Raw genomic sequence first — 22616 nt, 5'->3', positions numbered from 1 at the left:
ACTTCAAATCAGGAAAAACTCACGAACACACTAGCTTCTTTCCAAATATTACGCACGATTTTATGAGGTTATTTTATAGAAATGTCGAGGCGTACGACCCGATACCATCATAATATGTGCACTGCTGAGGATCGAACGACACGAACTATAGATGCGTCTATTAAACTGCCGAGGCGAACGACCTGCTCCTATGAGAGTGTGGTACATAAATCCTACCGAGGCAATCGGCCCGATCCCGTAAAATGTGAATTACAAAATCTTGCCGAGGCGAATGGCCCGATCCCATTAGAATAAGAAGCTTTGATGGGTCATTAACCCCACTTACGAATAAATGTGTGAGTTATAGTTTATTTAACGAAAAACCTTTTGATGATATATATATATATATATATATCGCGGAAACAATTTCATAAGAGGAGTACAATTGTTCCATGACTAATCATAAAACTCGTAAGTCTCTACAATAGCAAGTCTATCACTTTACGCATGTCTAGTCTCAAGTCATAATGCGAAATAAAAGAATTTAAGCGAGCAAAGATAATCCCTATAGTGCAGGTATAGCATGGTGTGAACCTAAGTCTACCCAGACAATAACATGAGTCTAACTACGAACGGATTCTCGTCACATTGTACGTATTTAGTCCCCGCAACGAGTTACACATATTAAATATATCACCTAGGGGTAGTTTCCCTCTCACAAAGTTAGACAAGAGACTTACCTCAATTTGGCCAACTCAATACTCAATTTAGCTTTCCCTTTACAAATTCACCACCGCTCGGCTCAATCTAGCCAAAGACGACTTAAATACTTCAAACAATGCAAGAGAAAACAATTCCAATTAACAAAGCTATGATCCTTATACAACTTGCAAAAAGTCAACAAAAGTCAACTACCCGGGCCCGTACCTTGGAAGCCGATAAAATTTATAAAACCCGAACACCTATTCCGATACGAGTTCAACCATACCAAAGTTATCAAATTTCAATACCAATACGTCCTTCAAATCATCATTTTACATTTTGAAAGATTTTACAATTTTCCCCGAATTTTCCTTTAGGTTCTCATGAATTTTGATGTTAAATCTAAGGTATAATCACAAAATATAATTGAAAATATGTTAGAGGCACTTACCCAAACATTTGATACGAAAATACTCTCTCCAAATCACCCACTCTCGAACCTAGGGTTCAAAATATGATAAAATTAAGCAAAAATCCGAATTACACAGGTGAAAACAAGCTACACATGTCGCATTTGCAATCCAGGGTTCGCAATTTCGAACCCTCGCAAAAGCGAAGAAGCCTTCGCAATTGCAAACAAGAACAGGGTTGGAAAAGGTCATATTCGCGATAAAAAGTTCGCAATTGCAAACTGGGTATCGCAATTGCGATAGAGATGTTCGCAATTGCGACCACACCAGAAACCAGAAGTTTTTTCCGACACGGAAATAGGCATAACTCTCTCATACGATGTCCAAATTCGACGATTCTTTTTTCTATGGCTCTGTAATTATGATACGGATCTAATTATCCGAATATCAACCACAAGCACATGAAGTGAATAATGCAAGTCCTGGGGAGACGGATAGCGTCATAAGCTACGAAAATCAAGCACAACTAAGGTGCAATAAATGACTTGTATCTTGAGAGCCATCCTGCTCATATAACACCACAAACTACAGGGGATCTCGATACGAGTGTGAATAATCAAACCACCTTTCAACCCACACAATACAATAGAGTATTACATGAAATAGCTGACGACAGAATTAACATCCAAGGTCTGAATACTCCTCTGTAACAATGCTAAGCTGAAATGAACACATCCGGCCTGATATAGAGTCACATTCACATTTAGATCCATCCTCGGATCTCAAGTTGATTCCAATCATATTGCATTGGGCTAATAACCTTCCAAAGATCCACGGTAACCCCTTTTCCCATGACACATAAGAACAACCGTCTAATCTAGGACAACTTCCAGTCCTCAACAAAATAAACCGAGCACCCTTCAAGCATAATTTTTCAAATTAGCGATAGTACCACAATCTCCATACTTGGTCTCAATATTTGATCAATTAAGTGAATACAGGTTATACCTGTACAATCTTCCCGTGAAATACGCTCCCACAACCTTCCACACCAGGTAACAAGTCTGCACATCCATACCACCGGCCACATTAATGCTATAAAGCAAATCAAGAATCCGCAATCAGTATGCAAAGCCTTGTACATAGGACACCGATCTTAGGTGATGCCAAGGACAATACCAGCTTACTCTAATCACCTGAATTCCTTTCTTGCTCATACGAGCTCGTGATATTCTTGTCAATACCAAATGGCAAACCTTGATCTTCAACTTCCAATTTCCATGCTACCCCTTGCACCCAATCATGCCAACACGCAAGAGTACAAGAATTTCATCATGACTCCTGGACCACTAATAGGGAATCCACTTCATCATATAGAAACCTTTTACTTTACTCATTCCAGGAGAACCATTACAACATGTGACTGAATTTTCATGACCGCAGAAAAATACAACCTCGAGTAGTGGTCTAAACCACCATAACTTTTTTGGGATCCATCTACATATAACATGCCATAATACTCGAATGCCTCCAAATAAATCAAATTATGGTGACTGTCAAGCCTCGCACCTACCGCACAAATCACCTGCATGAATTAACACGCCAAAGGAACTGATCATTGCCACCATCATGCCGATTCGACCATTATTAACAGATCCGACTTCCTCTAATTTACTCTGGAATTGCCTTAGGAAAAATAATAGCCCCATGAAAAACATAATGAACTCATATCCACACTCATCCCAAGTGACCTTATTTCACGAGACCATGTTGTCTCAAAACCCATGAACCATCTCATACCCTCCTTGTGGCGCATATTCGCAAACTGGTACACCCATTCTGATTGGTTCCCTATGATTCCGAAGTTATTTTCTCCCATTCCTCCAATGTTACACCGTAGACTGAAGATAACATAGAATACTCCAAGCCCATTCCATAATCCACTGCAAAAGATCGATACTTATCCATACCACGGACTCGAAATCCTTAGGCACCACACTTTAATTTTGAACCCACTAGGACCATTGTTGAGAGTCACCTACTCTGACTTGTTCCCGAATATAATCAAACTCCAAGGCCTTGCTAGCACATGAATACCCTCTCAAAGAAGCAACCGGCTGAATTTCTTTCCTTGTACATCACATCCACACGAAGCATAGACTTGGATTCTTCCCAAACTTGAACATGAACCAATAAAGCCCAAATATAGCACACATTTCTCAAATCCTTTGCTCGAATTACCACTGATATTTTCTGTCCTTAGTCACAATAACCTACCAATACACCAATAACCCGAAACTACATAAGCAGACAACCACGCAACCCAATCGTAAACGGTGGGGCTTCCCCACTTAGCTTGAAGCTACAATTACATAATCTTGGGACCCACCAAGAATTCCTTCTTTCCCATTGATATCAACTGAAAGCCCAACAATGCATTCCAAACTCGAAGTCATGTTGCATCCAAATAAAATTCGTGGACCTTGTCACTGTCCATCATGATTCCCAAATTGCTCTTAACTTTCCTCGAGGCGTGTGGCTACCCTACCACAGAACCCATATGCTACTCCGTCACTCTCCCTCTTTGGTTAAACCCTCTCCTTTAAGCAACTTCTCGACCTCTACATTTCATACTTGGCTTTCTAGAAGTTTATCCACTGCAAGACACCTCCCACATGTCCTTTCTCATCCTTCGTTGCCCAGTTGTTACCTTAAGTAAAAATCCATCTCTGTAGTACTTGAACTAATAAATTACTACCAACTCTAAACCTCCTAGAAGATCATCCATCTCGAGTCATCAACACCAGGAACACTGATTCAATCCTGAACCACCGCACACCGCGACCTCTGATAGTCGCTTCTCCGATACCATTTCACACTACCCTGCTCGAAGGAGATTTGACAAAAACCATAACACCGGTGAACCTCGATGTGTTCCAACAAGAACGATGACACCACATCAAAATATTAATCCCACCACACTCGGGAATATCAAATCTCGCTACCCTATCGACTAAAACCTGAGCATTCGTAGACCGATTGTCTTTCCCCCACTAGATTTAAATGCGGAACCCCTAAATCATGCACCGAGCAATCCTCCTTTCAATTCATTCACTGCCTCGACACATAGACAAGCACCCTACCATTGTACTAACAATGTGTGATAACATGTCTGAACATCATAGCTATCTGCACACAACCTCGAGACTATTAAAAACACAACTACTGAGCCGAAATGACAGAACATCCTTCTGCAAGAAGACAATAATGACTTGCTCGAATGCGCAGGGAGAAACATCTTGCACCACATATGTAGTACCATTAAAATTCCTCGATTCCCAATTGATAACAAGCACTTCACATCGCAGAAGATTGAATAGGAAAGAGATAAAGGCACAATCCTTAGAGGAATCAAATTGCACGATAAGGAATCAAGAAGGAAAGTACTCCTAACAGCCATGTAGCCTCTCGAAGATAATTACAGACGTCTCCGAACCGATCCGCAAGACTCTACTAGACTCGCTCATGACTCGTGAGACCTAAGCGAACCTAGCGCTCTGATACCATATTGTCACGACCCAAAATCCATTAAAGGTCCTGATGGTATTGGACACCGTTGTCAAGTAAGCCAACACTAATTAATTAATTTGGTTCTTATTTAAATATTTTGAAATAATAATTTCTTTAATTATTAAATAGTAAGAGATGGAATTTATAGAGTAAATAATAATATTTTAACAATTGAGCAACCTATAAGCACACCAAAACCCGGTGTCACGAGTGCATGAGCATCAACTAGGAAGTAAAACAAAAATATAGCCGCTATCCAGAATATAAATTGGACAGAAGAAATATAAATACTTTGAAGAAGACTCTGCTGGCTGCGGGTCATAATATAGAATGCAACTCACCTAAGTCTCCGCATCATCCGCGCGTCCGTGCCCAAAAGACCACCAGACATAATAGTACCTGCACAAAATGTGCATCAAGTGTAGTATGAGTACGAAAAATCAACGTGTACCCAGTAAGTATCTAGCCTAACCCCAGAGGAGTAACAAGGGGTCGACATCGATACTTACTAGTGGTCCAATAATATTAGGTACAGTAAAGAGGTGAACAAATATGAGGCAGAGTAAATAAACAAAATAAACAAGTATAAATACGTGGTGCAATTCTTCTCTTTGCAATAACTCAAGCTCTCAATTTGCAAATCCCTCCTCAACCGGAGCTTATATATATATATATATATATATATATATATATATATATATATGGAACTCACCAAATAGGTCGTTATACTTCAAATCAGGAAAACTCACGGATACACTGGCTTCTTGCAAAATATTACGCATGATTTCATGAAGATATTTTTTAGAAATGCCGAGGCATACGACCCGATCCCATCATAATTTGTGCATTGCCGAGGGTCGAACGACACAAACCATAGAGCATCTATTAAACTATGGAGGCAAACAACCCGCTCCCATTAGAGTGTGGTACATAAATCCTGCGGAGGCGATCGGCCTAATCCCGTAAGATGTGAAATACATAATCATGCTGAGGCGAATGGCTCGATCCCATTAGAATAAGAAGCTTTGACGGGTCCTTGAACCCACTCACGAATAAATGTGTGAGTTATAACTTCTTTAACGAAAAACCTTTCAATTAAACATATACACATATCGTGGAAACAATTTCATAAGAGGAGTACAATTGTTCCATGACTAATCATAAAACTCGTAAGTCTCTACAATAGCAAGTCTATCACTCTACGCATGTCTAGTCTCAAGTCATAATGCGAAATAAAAGAATTTAAGCGAGCAAAGATAATCCCTATAGTGCAGGTATAGCATGGTGTGAACCTAAGTCTACCCAAACAATAACATGAGTCTAACTACGTACGGATTCTCGTCACATTGTACGTATTTAGTCCCCGCAACGAGTTACACATATTAAATATATCACCTAGGGGTAGTTTCCCTCTCACAAAGTTAGACAAGAGACTTACCTCAATTCGGCCAACTCAATACTCAATTTAGCTTTCCCTTTACAAATTCACCACCGCTCGGCTCAATCTAGCCAAAGACGACTTAAATACTTCAAACAATGCAAGAGAAAACAATTCCAATTAACAAAGCTATGATCCTTATACAACTTGCAAAAAGTCAACAAAAGTCAACTACCCGGGCCCGTACCTCGGAAGCCGATAAAATTTATAAAACCCGAACACCTATTCCGATACGAGTTCAACCATACCAAAGTTATCAAATTTCAATACCAATACGTCCTTCAAATCATCATTTTACATTTTAAAAGATTTTACAATTTTCCCCGAATTTTCCTTTAGGTTCTCATGAATTTTGATATTAAATCTAAGGTATATTCACAAAATATAATTGAAAATTGGTTAGAGGCACTTACCCAATGATTTGATACGAACATCCTCTCTGAAAATTGCCTACTCTTGGACCTAGGGTTCAAAATATGATAAAATGAAGCAAAAATCCAAGTTACACAGCGGAAAACAAGCTGCACATGTCACATTTGCAATCAATTGCGAACCATCGCAAAAGCGAAGAAGCCTTCGCAATTGCGAATAAGAACAGGGCTTGAAAAGGTCGCATTTGCGACAAAAAGTTCGCAATTGCGAAGTGGGCATCGTAATTGCGATAGAGATGGTCGCAATTGCGACCACACCAGAAACCAATAGTTTTTTCCAACACGGAAATGGGCATAACTCTCTCATACGATGTCCAAATTTGACAATTTTTTTTGCTATGGCTCCGTAATTACGATACGAATCTAATGATTCAATCCAATCATAAATCAAAGGTCATTTGATTAATATGGTATCTTTATGTCCAAAGAAACGACGTTAAAACATCAAATAAGAGCGCGATACAATCCGAAACACACCCGAGGCCCCCGGGACCTCGTCCAATCACACCGACCCACTCCATAACATAACACAGACCTGTTCGAGGCCTCAAATCATACCAAATAACATCAAAACTACTAATTGCGCATCGGTTCAAGCCTAATGAACTATAGAACTTCTAACTTCCACATCCGATGTCGAAACCTATCAAATCACGTCTGATTGACCTCAAATTTTGCTCATAAGTAACATTTGACATTACGGACCTATTCCAACTTCCGAAATTAGAATTCGACCCCGATAGCAAAAAGTTCACTCCCGGTCAAACTTCCAAAAACCTCCAACTTCCAACTTTCGCCAAATGAACCCAAAATGACCTACGGACCTCCAAATCCACATCCAGACACACTCCTAAGACCAGAATCACCATACGGAGCTATTCCCATGCTCAGAATTCCAAACGGACATCGATAACATTAAAATTCACTTCAACCCAAATTTATGGAATTCTTCCAAAATGCTAACTTCCACAATAAGCGCCAAAATGCTCCCGGATCATCCAAAACCCGATTCGGACATATGCCGAAGTCCAAAATTATCATAAGAACCTATTGGAACCTTCAAATCCCGATTCCGAGGTTGTTTACTCAAAAATCAAACCTTGGTCAATTCTTCCAACTTAAAGCTTTCGAAATGAGAATTTCTTGCCAAATCAACTCTGATCTTTCGAAATTCCAATTTCGACCACGCGTATAAGTCGTAATACCTTAAGTGAAGCTATTCATGGCCTCAAACCACCGAACGATGCACTAGAGCTAAAAACGATCAGTCGGGTTGTTACACCACCACTAGTAAGTATCTTGATTAAAAAACTTTTACTTACAAAGAAAAACCTAATTCTAACTCTTCTTCAAAATCTGCCTCATATGCTCATCTTAATTTGACTGCTGTTGAAAATCATGAATATGGTCTAACTAAGTCGCTAGCAAGCGATAGTGAACTCGCTAATCAGGGGCAACTTAACTTAAAATTAATAAGACCCAAGTTACAATCTAGACTAATTCCTTTAATGGCCCCTACTCTCAATCAGTCAATTGGTTTTGATAAAATAGAGAGCGCCCAGATAGCTAACATTCACATTTCTAAAAATATTTCTGTCAATGCTCACAATGATAGCCTTGCATCAACTATTATTGGAGACAAAATCATGGACAAAAATTCTTCTTCTGATGTTTCAAACTCAGTCCATACTGGGAAGCAACATATAGATGTTCACCAAAGTGAAAGTTTGGGTAAATTAACCACTCCTACTGTAATTTGTTTGCCTAATATATTCGAAGCACAACCTGAAACACAAATTCTCACCCCTGAAATAACCATAGACATTCCTGAACACACTCCACCCAGTTCTTCTATATTAATAAACCAAGAGAATTCCAATGAGAATGATATCAATTCCACAACCATAAAGAATTCTAATCTTACTTTTCAACTTGGTAAATCTACCAATAGTAGTGCTGATAAAAGACCCTTGATATCTTATCAAATTACAGAAGGAAAATCCACAAGAAGAAGCCTCAAACCTAAGGCTTCGGTTATGGGGAAACCCTCTAACCTTTCACATGAACCCTAACTTCTCCACAATCTTGTGACCCACTCTAAATCTAACATAATAGAGAAACTAGATCAATCTTCCAAACCTTCATCTATTGCAGATTCTTGAAGCAGTTCCACTATCCCAAGAAGTAATCTTGAACTATCTCATATTTTTTTCACTTTAAATTCACCAACTCTACATCAATTACTACCAACTAGAGCTCAACTAAGCGTACTTGTGTTGGCGTCAATATCACAAACACCAAAACTAGTAGATACTCAAAAATGAGACATAAACATAAGAGCACAACTCACCAAACTCCTTATTTGCAGAGTTCAAAGCACTTAAATCTTCAGGGGGGAACCAAGGAAAAAAGCATGTTTCCACCATGCAAATGAAACCATGTCAGTGCTTATTACTTGTGAGCCCTGTGAACCTAAACAATCAATTAGCCCCACTGAATAGCCACACTAACTTTGTCATATGGAATTGTAGAGGTTGCAATAATTTTGATTTTAGAAGAATTTTTGGATTTATGTTAGACTATCATAAGCCTTGCCTAGTTGCCCTCCTAAAGACCAAGATGGAGAATCACCAAATACTTGGAGATAATTTCCTTTTTCATAGATATGATCGAAGTGCCAGCTAATAGTCGCTCGGGTGGTATTGTGCTCCTTTGGTCTAGTAGACTGACAGAATATTTGTTACTAGCCAAGAAATTCATGCAATGGTTTAGGTATATTCCTCAACTCAACCCTGGCTCTTTTCTGTGATTTATGCTAGTAACTTATTTAATTGACGCAAAATTCTATGGGATAATCTTATAGCTATTCGTGAAACTTATAATGGTCCTTGCCTTATTAGTGGTGATTTAAATGAGGTTCTCGCTACCAATGATAAATGGGTGTGGTAGGCAGGTTAATAATAATAGAGTAGATATTTTTTGGTCATGTATAAACAACTGCAACTTATTTGATCTAGGTTTTAAGGGAAGAAAGTACACTTGGTCTAATAAACGAACTCGGAATGATTTGATTCTTGAAAGAGTTGACAGGTGCTTCATTAATGATGATTGGCTTAATATTTTCCCAGACGCTCATGTTAGTCATCTACCTAAAATTGTGACGACCCGGTCAGTCGTCTCATGAGTCACCACTCTGTTTCCCCATCTCTGCTTCTTATTGCTTTGTTTATTGGTATTATGTGTTATCGAGTTAGTTGGCTCGGGTTCAGAAAGATTTTAGCAAGGTTTGGGACACTTAGTCTCTTGTGAGCGAGTTTAAGTTGGAAAAGTCAACCGAAAGTTGACTTATGTGAAATAGGGCTCAGATGTAAATTTTGATGGTTCAGATAGCTTTGGGTGATGAATTAGGACTTAGGAGCATGATCGGAATGGGTTTTAGAAGTCCGGAGTAGATTTAGGCTTGAATTGGCGAAATTGGAATTTTGGCGTTTTCCGGTTGATAGTTGAGATTTTGATATAGGGGTTGGAATGGAATTCTAAAAGTTGTAATAGGTTTGTTATGTCAATTGGGATGTGTGTGCAAAATTGATGTTATTCTGACGTGTTTGATTGAATTTCTGATCGAAAGCGGAATTTGGAAGATTTTGGAATCTTAGGCTTGATTTCGATATGATTTGGTTGATTCAATGTTGCTTGAGGCGTTTTGAAGATTGGTACAAGTTTGAGTAGTGGGATATTATGTGTTTGTTCTTTTGGTTGAGGTCCGGAGGCCTCGGGGTGATTTCGGATGGTTGACGGGAGAGGTTGGAGTTTTGGAGGAGCTGCAGATTTTCTGCTTCTAATATTTCCGCACCTGCGGATTGGGGACCGCATGTGCGACGCCGCAGATGTGAAGAAAGGGGCCGCAGATGCGGGAGGGGCCAAGAAGAGCTGGAGCCGCAGAAGCGACTAGGTGAGCGCACTTGCGATAGCGCAGGTGCGGGTAAAGTATCGGACATGGGACATTTAAGTGAATTTTGCAGAAGCGCACCAGGGACCGCAGGTGCAGGTCCGCAGGTACAAGTTTGTGACCGCAGAAGCGGTTTAGCTGGGGCAGAACATATAAATTATGGACTTCGCAATTTTGAGCTATTTCTTCACCATTTCAAGTCGGGTTTGGAGCTTTTTGGAGGATTTTGAAGAGGGAATTCAAGGGAAAATTGTTGAGGTAAGATTGTTGAACTGAAAACTCATTTCTATGGTGTTATTCCACAGATTAGGCTTGTAATTTATGGAAATTAAGGGTTAAAATTTGGAAAAACTAGGGCTTGAGATTGGAGACCTTAACTTGAGGATTTGAGGGGTCATTTGTGGTTAGATTTTGGGACTTTTGATATGTGCGAACTCGTGGGAAGATAAGGAATCTATTGGTGTAAATTTTATCAAATTTCGAGTCGTGGGGCTGGGGTTGGGTTTGGCTAATTTCGGGATTTGTGTTGTAATTTGATTAATTTCGCATGGGCTTCATTCCCTTAGCGTATTTTGACGTTATGATTCTGATTTTGAATAGATTCGACGTGAGTGGAGGCCGAGTCGAGAGGCAAGGTCATCACGGAGTAGTATTTTCACCCGATTTAAGGTAAGTAACCATTGTAAATCTGGAACTGAGGGTACAAATCCCGGTATTTCGTATTGTTTGATAAATGAGGTGACGCACATGCTAGGTGACGAGCGTGTGGGCATGCACCAATAGGGATCGTGACTTGATCCGTCCTGTAGTGACTATTAAGTCGTGTATTTGATTTGAAATCTTATGATATTATGTATTTTAGAGATTTATGTTATATTATGGGCTGTATGCCATGTTTGGGGCCTCGTGCCGACCTGTTGAGACCCTTATGGGCATTTTTACTATTTTTCCTCACTCTATTTGTTTGAAAGCATATCCTCAGCCATATTTTTACCTGTTTATGTTTTAAACTGGTTTATCACTCTACTTCTTAAATGTGAGAACTGTTTGGATTGAGTTTCCCTGAATTCTACTGTTATGCCCGAGTGGCTATGAGGTTAATGACTGAGAGAGGTTGAGGACCTAATGGTAAGGATTATAAATATTACAGATTGGGTTGCACGAAGCAGCAATATTATATGTATATATTACGGATCAGGCTACACGCCGCAGTGATACTTATATGGATCGGGCTGCATGCCGCAGCGATATATATATATTGGATCGGGCTGCACGCCGTAACAATATGACGCTTGGGCTATAGGAGCCCCTCCGGAGTCTGTTCACCCCCAGTGAGCGTAGTCGACTATAAACTATGGATCGGGCCGCAAGCCGCAGCGGTTATTATGATTATTACTATTATGGGGTGTTATTGAGCCTGAGTATTGAGTGTGAGTACTGAGTGACAAGAGCTGAGTCACGAGTGACTGAGAGGCTTGCCCGAGAGGCTATATTTATGAGTGATACCTTGCCTGAGGGGCCCATTTATGATATTTTTGCTGATTTCACTCTTTTTTTTATAATGAGCCTCTGTTGAAACTTGCTAAGTAAATGATTTCAAACTATTTCTATTGAAACTGAAGTTTTATGACGAAACTGGTTTTTCAACTATGGAGTTTGACTTGATATTCTGTTGTTTACTCCTTTATATGATTTTAACTGCTCGTCACTACTTTCAGACCTTATTTACTTTAGTTACTTACTGGGTTGGCGTACTCACATTACTCCTTGCACCTTATGTGCAGATCCAGGTGCTCGAGCTGTAGAGTGATGGTCTTCAACATTGTCGGAGTTTGCTGGAGACTGCAAGGTATATGCATGGTATCTGCAGTCCTGCTTTCCTCCTTCCTGTCTTGCTCTTTTCTACACTTTAGACTTGTTATGTAATAGACAGTCGGATTTGTGTATTTAGAGGCTCTAGACTTGTGACACCAGATGTTTGGGTTGTGTTGGTTTAATGTTTTACTATTTTCCGCACATTTCAGTGATTTAAATGTTTCTTATGAGAAATTGAGACTTAACTAATATTAGAACAATGTTTTATTAAAAGAAATTGTTAAGGATACCTGATCGGGTTGGCTTGCCTAGTATAGTGATAGGCGCCATCACGACCAGGAATTTGAGGTCGTGACAAGTTGATATTAGAGCCTAAGTTACATAGGTCTCGCAATTTATGAGCTGATTTAGTAGAATCTTACGGATCGGTACGGAGACGTCTGTACTTATCCTCGGGAGGCTGCAGAACCTTTAGGAAAAACTTAATATTCTTGAAATTCTTGTCGTGCGAATCTGTTGATCCGAGTACTAAACTTCTATTATTCCATTCTCTCACAGATGGTGAGGACCCGTGATACTGGTCAGGATGGACAACCACCAGTACTACCAGTCGGGGTAACTAGAGGCCGAGGATGCGGTCGAGGCCATGGTAGGGGAAGGGGTGTAGCTCGCACAACAGCTAGGGCAGCACCTGCAGATCCACCAACCGCCCCAGTTCAGGATCAGGTCCCAGTTATGGACGCTCCAGCAGCACCTGCTCAGGCACCAGCTGTGCCTATTGTGATTCCAGGCCTTCAAGAGGCTTTAGCTCAGATTCTATCAGTGTATACCGATTTGGCTCAAGCATTCTTAGTTACTACGATCGCAGTTACTTCTGAGGCCGGGGGAGGCACCCAAACTACCGTTACTTGCACATTTGAGTAGGTTATACAGGGACTTCAGACACCGGAGGCACCTCCAGCCCAGCCGGTTGCACCAACTCAGGAGTATGTGGTACAAGTTATACTTGACGACGAGCAGTATCGATTGGAGAGGTTTGGTAGACTCCAGCCTCTGACTTTTAGTGGTACAGAGGGAGAGGATGCCTAGGGTTTCTAGGACAAGTGTCAGAGGATTATTCACATAGCGGGTATTCTTGAGACCAGTGGTATAACATTTAATGCCTTTTAGTTTTCTGGAGCTGCCTTCACTTGGTGGGAGGCTTATGAGAGTCGTAAGCCTGTTGGTGCAGTGCCCCTTACCTGGCAGTAATTCTCTGTTCTCTTTCTGGAGAAATATGTGCCACAGTCTCGGAGAGAGGAGCTGCGCAGGCAGTTCGAGCAGTTGCGTCAAGGTGATATGACTGTGACACAGTAGGAGATGTGGTTTTCTGAGTTAGCTTGTCATGCGGTATGGTTGGTTCCCATAGATCGAGAGAGGATCAGGAGGTTCGTTGATGGCCTCACGTATTAGCTTCGGATTCTCATGACTAGGGAGAGGGTGCCAGGTGCTACATTCGAGGAGGTTGTTAACATCTTCTGTGAGATTGAGTCAGTTCGTCGCTAGGAGCGAGAGGAGAGGGAGGCCTCAAGGATCTGGTAGCTTTGGTAGTACTCCTTCGAGAGGTCAGTTTCAGTAGGGCAGAGGCCGTCTATTCAGGCAGGCTCAGTCAGCTTGCCCAGGTTATTGTGGGGCCTCATTGGGTCATGGTTCTCACAGTTCTCATCAGGGCCATTCATCACTCAGTGCCCTTCCAACCCAGAGTTTGTCCCGTGCTCCATCAGTTCAGGGTTCTTCCATGCCAGGCCCTTCTACTGGTCATTCCAGTGCTAGGTTTCCCTTCAGTCCCCATCTCCAACATCGGGGAGTTTCTATGAGTGTGGAGAGTTCGGGCACATGAGGAGGCAGTGTCCTCGATTTCTTGAGTGTTTGTTTCAGCAAAGGGGTCAGCCCTCGACTTCAGCTCCAGTTACTTCACCACCTACTCAGGAATTAAGGGTGGGGGTCAGTCAGCTAGGGGTTGCCCCAGAGGGGGAGGTCGATCAGGTGGTGGTCAGGCTCGTTTCTATGCACTCCTAGATAGAACCGATGTCGTTGCTTCAGATGCTGTGATTACGGGTATTGTCCCAGTCTGCCGCAGAGATGCCTCTGTGTTATTTGATCCCGGTTCGACTTTTTCTTATGTGTCATCATAGTTTGCTCGTTATTTGGATATGCCCCGTGAGTCTCTTGTTTTATCTTTCCGTGTGTCTACTTCGGTGGGCGATACTATTGTTGTGGACCGTGTGTACCGGTCGTGTGTGGTGACTATTAGGGGTCTGGAGACTCGAGTGGATCTATTATTACTTTGTATGGTGGACTTTGATGTGATATTGGGCATGGATTGGTTATCTCTGTATCGTGCTATTTTGGACTGTCATGCTAAGATAGTGACGTTGGCTATGCCAGGTGTGCCACGGATTGAGTGTCGATATTCGACTGATTTTGTCCCTAGTAGGGTAATTTCGTTCTTGAAACCCAGCGTATGGTTGGGAAGGGTTGTCTTTCATACTTAGACTTTGTGAGGGATGTCGGTGCTGAGACTCCAGTATTGATTCTGTTCCTGTTGTGAGGGATTTTCACGATGTATTTCCTGCAGACTTGCCGGGCATGCCCCCGGACATGAATATTGATTTCGGTATTGATCTGGTGTAGGGAACTCGACCCATTTCTATTCCACTGTATCGTATGGCACCAGCGGAGTTGAAGGAATTGAAGGGGTAGCTTCAGGAACCCCTTGATAAGGGGTTCATTCGGCCTAGTGTGTCGCCTTGGGGAGCTCTTATTCTATCTGTGAAGAAAAAATATGGCACGATAAGGATGTGTATTGATTGCAGACAGTTGAACAAAGTAACAATCAATAACAAGTATCATTTGCCTCATATCAATGATTTATTTGACCAGCTTCAGGGAGCGAGAGTGTTCTCTAAGATTTATCTCCGTTTAGGTTATCACTAGTTGAAGATCAGGGACTCAGATATTCTTAAGACAACCTTCAGGACCAGATATGGTCATTATGAGTTCCTTGTTATGTCTTTTAGGCTGACCAATGCCTCGGCGGCATTCATGCATTTGATGAACAACGTGTTTTGGCCTTATCTTGATTCATTCGTGATTGTTTTTATTGATGATATTCTAGTGTACTCGCGTAGTCAGGAGGAGCACGCGGAGCATTTGGGAATTCTGTTGTAGAGGTTAAGGGAGGAGAAACTTTATGCAAAGTTCTCCAAATGTGAGTTTTGGCTCAGTTCAGTGGCTTTCTTGGGGCACATGGTGTCATGCGAGTGTATTCAGGTTGATCCGAAGAAGATAGAGGCGGTTCAGAGTTGGCCCAGACCGTCCTCAGCCATAGAGATTCGCAGCTTTCTTGGTTTGGCGGGTTATTATCGCCGGTTTGTTCAGGGATTTTCATCTATTGCATCGCCCTTGACCAAGTTGACTCAAAAAGTTGCTCCATTCAGGTGGTCGGATGAGTGTAAGGAGAGCTTTCAGAAGCTCAAGATAGCCTTGACCACGGCTCTAGTATTAGTCTTGCCATCAACTTTGGGTTCATATACAGTGTATTGTGATGCTTCGAGAGTTGGTATTGGGTGTGTGTTGATATAGGAGGGTAGGGCTATTGCCTATGCTTCTCGCCAGTTGAAGCCCCATGAGAAGAACTACCATGTTCATGATTTGGAGTTGGCTGCCATTGTTCATACGTTGAAGATTTGGAGGTATTATTTGTATGATGTGTCTTGTGAGGTGTTTACTGATCATCGTAGCCTTCAGCACTTGTTCAAATAGAAGGATCTCAATTTGAGGCAGCGGAAGTGGTTGGAGTTGTTAAAGGATTATGATATTACTATCTTGTACTATTCGGGAAAGGACAATGTGGTGGCCGATGCCTTGAGTAGGAAGGCGATGAGTATGGGGAGTTTGGCATATATTCCAGTTGGGGAGAGACCTCTTGCAGTTGATGTTCAGGCCTTGGCCAATCGGTTCGTGAGGTTGGATATTTCGGAGCCTAGTTGGGTATTGGCTTGTGTGATTTCTCGGTCTTCCTTATATGATTGCATCAAAGAGCACCAGTATGATGATCCTTATTTGCTTGTCCATAAGGACAGAGTTCAGCACGATGATGCCAGAGATGTGACTATTGGTGATGATGGGGTGTTGAGGATGTAGGGCCGAATATGTGTGCCCAATGTGGATGGGCTTCGGGAGTTGATTCTGGAGGAGGCCCATAGCTCGCGGTATTCCATTCATCCGGGTGCCGCAAAGATGTATCAGGATCTGAGACAGCATTATTGGTGGAGGAGAATGAAGAAAGACATTGTGGGATTTGTAGCTCGGTGTCTTAATTGTCAGCAGGTGAAATATGAGCATCAGAGACCGGGTGGCTTGCTTCAATAGATGGATATTCCGGAGTGGAAGTGGGAGAGGATCACTATGGATTTTGTAGTTGGATTTCCACGGACTTTGAAGAATTTCGATGCTATTTGGGTGATTGTGGATCAGTTGACCAAGTCAGCACACTTCATTCCTGTGTGTACTACCTATTCTTCAGAGCGGTTGGTAGGGATCTATATTCGGGAGATTGTTCATTTGCATGGTGTTCCTATTTCCATCATTTCAGATAGAGGTACTCAGTTTACTTCACAGTTTTGGAGAGCCGTGCAGAGGGAGTTGGGTACTCAGGTTGTGTTGAGCGCAGTTTTTCACCCTCAGACGGACGGGCAGTCCGAACGTACTATTCAGATATTGGAAGGCATGTTACGTGCTTGTATCATTGATTTTGGAGGGTCATGGGATCAGTTTCTACCGCTCGCAGAGTTTGCTTATAACAACAATTATCAGTCGAGTATTCAGATGGCTCCATATGAGGCTTTGTATGGGAGGCGGTGTAGATCTCTAGTTGGTTGGTTTGAGCCGGGTGAGGCCAGGCTATTGGGTACAGACTTGGTGCAGGATGCTTTAGACAAGGTGAAGGTGATTCAGGAGAGGCTTCGTACAGCGTAGTCGTGACAAAAGAGTTATGCTGACAGGAAGGTTCGGGACGTGTCCTATATGGTTGGTGAGAAGGTATTGTTGAAGGTTTCACCCATGAAGGGTATTATGACGTTTGGAAAGAAAAGTAAATTGAGTCCTCGTTTCATTGGGCCTTTTGAGGTGCTTCGGAGGATTGGGGAGGTGGCTTATGAGCTTGCTTTGCTACCCAGCGTATCAAGTGTGCATCCGATGTTCCATGTTTCTATGCTTCGGAAGTATATTGGCGATCCGTCTCATGTTTTGGATTTCAGTACGGTTCAGTTGGACGATGATTTGTCTTATGATGTAGAGCCAGTGGTTATTTTGGAGCGTCAGGTTCGAAAGTTGAGGTCAAAAGATATAGCTTCAGTGAAAGTACAGTGGAGAGGTCGCCCGTAGAGGAGGATACCTGGAAGACTGAGTGGGAGATGCGGAGCAGATATCCTCACCTATTTGAGGCTTCAGGTATGTTTCTTGACTCGTTCGAGGACGAACATTTGTTTAAGAGGGGGAGGATGTGACGACCCGGCCAGTCTTCTCATAAGTCACCACTCCATTTCCCCCATGTATGCTTCTAATTCTTTGTTTATCGGTATTATATGTTATCGGGTTGGTTGGCTCGGGTTCGGAAAGGTTTTGGCGAGATTTGAGACACTTAGTCTCTTGTGAGCGAGTTTAAGTTGAAAAAATCAACCAGATGTTGACTTATGTGAAATAGGGCTTGGATGTGAATTTCGATGGTTCGGATAGCTTCGGGTGATGATTTGGGACTTAGGAGCGTGATCGGAACGGGGTTTGGAAGCCCGGAGTAGATTTAGGCTTGAATTGGCGAAATTTGAATTTTGGTATTTTCCGGTTGATAGGTGATATTTTGATATAGGGATGGGAATGGAATTCCGGAAGTTGTAGTAGGTTCATTATGTCAATTGGGATGTTTGTGCAAAATTTGATGTCATTCGGACGTGGTTTGATAGACTTTCTGATCGAAAGCAAAATTTGGAAGATTTTGGAATCTTAGGCTTGATTTCGATATGATTTGGTTAATTCGATGTTGTTTGAGGCATTTTGAAGATTGGTACAAGTTTGAGTAGTGGGATATGATGTGTTTGTGCTTTTGGTTGAGGTCCCGGAGGCCTCAGGGTGATTTCGGATGGTTGACGGGAGAGGTTGGAGTTTTGGAGGAGCTACAGATTTTCTGCTTCTAATATTTCCGCACCTGTAGATAGGGGACCACAGGTGCGACGCCGCAGATGCGAAGAAAGGGGCCGCAGAAGCGGAAGGGGCCAAGGAGAGCTAGAGCCGCAGAAGCAGCTAGGTGAGCGCATCTACGATAGTGCAGATGCAAGTAAAGTATCGCAGATGCGGACATTGTACGTTTAAGTGAATTTCACAGAAGCGCACCTGGGACCGCAGGTGCGGGTCCGCAGGTGCGAGTTTGTGACCGCAGAAGCGGTTTAGTTGGGGCAAAACATATAAATTATGGACTTCGCGATTTTGAGCTATTTCTTCACCATTTCAAGTCCATTTTGGAGCTTTTTGGAGGATTTTGAAGAGGGAATTCAAGGAAACTTCGTTGAGGTAAATTTGTTGAACCTAAAACTCATTTCTATGGTGTTATTCCGCAGATTAGGCTTGTAATTTATGGAAATTAAGGGTTAAAATTTGGAAAAACTAGGGCTTAAGATTGAAGACCTTAACTTGAGGATTTGAGGGGCCATTTGTGGTCAGATTTTGAGACTTTTGATATGTGCAAACTTGTGGGGAGATAAGGAATCTATTGGTGTAAATTTTATCGAATTCCGAGACGTGGGCCCGGGTCGGGTTTGGCTAATTTCGGGATTTGTATTGTAATTTGATTAATTTCGCATGGGCTTCATTCCCTTAGTGTATTTTGACGTTATGATTCTGATTTTGAATAAATTCGACGCGAGTGAAGGCCGAGTCGAGAGGCAAGGGCATCCGGAGTAGTATTTTCACCCGGTTTGAGGTAAGTAACCATTGTAAATCTGGAATTGAGGGTACAAACCCCGGTATTTTGTATTGTTTGATAAATGAGGTGATGCACATGCTAAGTGACAAGCGTGTGGGCGTGCACCAGTAGGAATCGTGACTTGGTCCGTCTCGTAGCGACTATTATGTCGCGTATTTGATTTGAAATCTTATGATATTATGTATTTTAGAGATTTATGCTATATTATGGGTTGTATGCCATGTTTGGGGCCTCGTGCCGACCTATTGATACCCTTAGGGGCATTTTAACTGTTTTCCCTCATTCTATTTATTTGAAAGCATATCCTCAGCCATATTTTACCTGTTTATTGTTTAAAACTGGCTTATCACTCTTCTTCTTAAATGTGAAGACTGTTTGGACCGAGTTTCCCAGAATTCTACTGTTATGCCCGAGTGGCTGTGAGGTTAATGACTGAGAGAGATTGAGGACCTAATGGTGAGGATTATAAATATTACGGATCGGGTTGCACGCCGCATCAATATTATATGTATATATTATGGATCGGGCTGCACACTACAGCGATACTTATATTGATCGGGCTGCACATCGCAGCAATATATATATATTGGATCGAGCTATACGCCGCAGCGATTATTATGATTATTACTATTATGGGGCATTATTAAACCTGAGTGCTGAGTGTGAGTACTGAGTGACGAGAGCTGAGTCACGAGTGACTGAGAGGCTTGCCCGAGAGGCTATATTTATGAGTGATACCTTGCCTGAGGGGCCCATTTATGATATTTTCGCTGATTTTACTCTTTTTTTTTTTTTTAATAATGAGACTTTGTTGAAACTTGCTAAGTAAATGATTTCAAAGTATTTCTATTGAAACTGAAGTTTTATGATGAAACTTGTTTTTAAACTGTGGAGTTTGACTTGATATTCTGTTGTTTACTCCTTTATACGATTTTAACTGCTCGTCACTGCTTTCAGACCTTATTTATTTTAGTTACTTACTAGGTTGGCGTACTCACGTTACTCCCTACACCTTGTATGCAGATCCAGGTGCCCGAGCGGCAGAGTGAGGGTCCTCAACATTGTCGGAGTTTGCCGGAGACTGCAAGGTAGTTGCATGGCGTCCGCAGTCCTGCTTTCCTCTTTCCTGTCTTGCTCTTTTCTGCACTTTAGACTTGTTATATAATAGACAGTCTAATTTGTGTATTTAGAGGCTCCAGACTCGTGACACTAGATGTTTGGGCACTGTTGGTTTAATGTTTTACTGTTTTCCGCACATTTCAGTGATTTAAATGTTTCTTATGAGAAACTGAGACTTAACTAATATTATAATAATTTTTTATTAAAAAAAATTGTTAAGGATACTTGATCGGGTTGGCTTGCCTAGTATGGTGATAGGCGCCATCACGACCGACAATTTGGGGTCGTGACGAAAACTTATTCCTCCAAAGTCTTGAAATCTCTCTTATAAAAGACTTCAATGATATCCTTAGGTTGGAAAAAGAGTTTTGGAAGTTGAAATCTCGTATAAACTAGATTACTGAAGCAGATACAAATACTAAATTTTTTCACATCTCGACCATTAATCGAAGAAGAAGAAACCTTGTTATCTCTTTTATAGATGATACTGGTAACTTGATTTATGACCAACTGATATAGAAGCCCATATTTTCCATTACTTCAAAGCCTTGTATTCCACTGTTCATCTTGACGTCGTTAATCACTACAATGATTATCATTTTCCCATTCTCACATATTTAGATAAAATACATTTAAGAAAAAAACTCTGTGAACATGAAATTTTAGAAACTTTAAAATCTTTTAAACCCTTTAAAGCACCCGGACTAGATAGTTTATACCCTTTTTTCTATAAGAAATACTGAAGAATTATGGGTCCCTCTGTCCTGTCACTCTGCCATAATATTTTCACCACTAGTACCATCCCTCCGAAACTAAACCATACTTATTTGTGTCTCATCTCAAAATTCGAAAATGCCAATAATATAAAGAACTTTAGACCCATTAGCCTTTGAAATACTGTCTATAAACTTGCCACAAAAGTTATTGCAAACCGTATTAAACCCCTTTTAGACAAGCTTATTGGTCCCATCAAGCTAGTTTGATGGAGAATAGAAAAGCGACCGACTGTTCGATCATTGTTCAAGAAGTTGTGAACCACTACCAAAAGATGAAAAGTTTAAAAGCTAACATGATTCTAAAAGTTGACCTTGTAAAAGCTTTTGATCGATTGGAATGGTCTTTCATACGTTGCACCCTCACTTTTTTCCAGTTCCTTCCGAATCTTATTAAACTTATTATGTCTTGTATTACTTCCTCAACTATGTCTATTCTTATCAATGAAAGTAAAACTGAGTTTTTTGTTCCTAGTAGAGGCGTCAGATAAGGAGATCCCATGTCTCCCTACATCTTTATACTCTGCTTAAAAATACTCTCTAGAAATATCTGTTATGAGGTGGATCTAGGTAATTGGAACCCTATCAAAATTAGTAGAACTGGTCCCCAGTTATCTCATCTTTTCTTTGAAAATGATCTAACCTTGATGGGCCGGACGGACAACAAGAATTGTGACACCATTTTGAGAACTATGAATTATTTTTGGGCGTTGTCAGGTCAAAAAATAAACCTTGATAAATCAAAAGTCCTTTTCTCTGAAAATTATGATCCCACCATCAGGAAAATTCTCTCTCATGCCCTCCAAGTTAAGCAAAGTTCCACTTTTGGTAGATACTTAGCTTTTCCCATTTTTTACCAAAAATCAAAGTCAAGAGACTTCCAATTCATCATTGATAACATGAATAAGAAGCTTACAGGTTGGAAGACTAGATTCCTTAATATGGCAAGTTGCACTACCCTTGCAACCTCTACTCTTAATACTATTCCAAATCATATTGTGCAATACCACAAACTCCCAAAAAAAAATCAATAGCCTCACTGATCGAACCCAGCGTAATTTTATATGGGAATCTACTGCTGAAAAATCAAAGCTTCATTTTGTTAATTGGCATACCTTGACTGATACTAAGAATAATGGTGGATTAGGTATAGATAGTGCTGATAACAAGATTTTAACTCTTCACACGAACCTTGCATGTCGACTTTTAAAAAATCCTCATTCCCTTTGGGGCCGAGTCCTCATTAATAAATATTGTTCATAGAAACTTTCAGTCCCAAACTCATACCCATCAACGTAGAACTGATTCAATGATCTAGAGAAATATTCTTAAGGGATGATACTTTTGTAATCAAGGTATCCGTTGGATCATTGAAAATGGTAAAAGCATTAATTTTTGGCATACCCAATACT

At 41.1% G+C, this 22616-nt stretch overlaps 1 protein-coding gene across 1 annotated transcript; it reads left to right on the top strand.

Annotated features, from left to right (window-relative positions):
• The first annotated feature begins 17361 nt into the window (after nucleotides 1-17361).
• On the top strand, nucleotides 17362-17721 carry LOC138871972 (uncharacterized). The gene has a single exon (XM_070149900.1). The coding sequence runs from the start codon at nucleotides 17362-17364 to the stop codon at nucleotides 17719-17721; it is 360 nt and encodes a 119-aa protein (XP_070006001.1).
• The last annotated feature ends 4895 nt before the right edge of the window (nucleotides 17722-22616 follow it).

This window comes from Nicotiana sylvestris, chromosome 6, assembly GCF_000393655.2.
Source record: "Nicotiana sylvestris chromosome 6, ASM39365v2, whole genome shotgun sequence".
NCBI classification, from domain to species: domain Eukaryota; kingdom Viridiplantae; phylum Streptophyta; class Magnoliopsida; order Solanales; family Solanaceae; genus Nicotiana; species Nicotiana sylvestris.
This window is presented reverse-complemented; position numbering and strand designations above follow the sequence as displayed.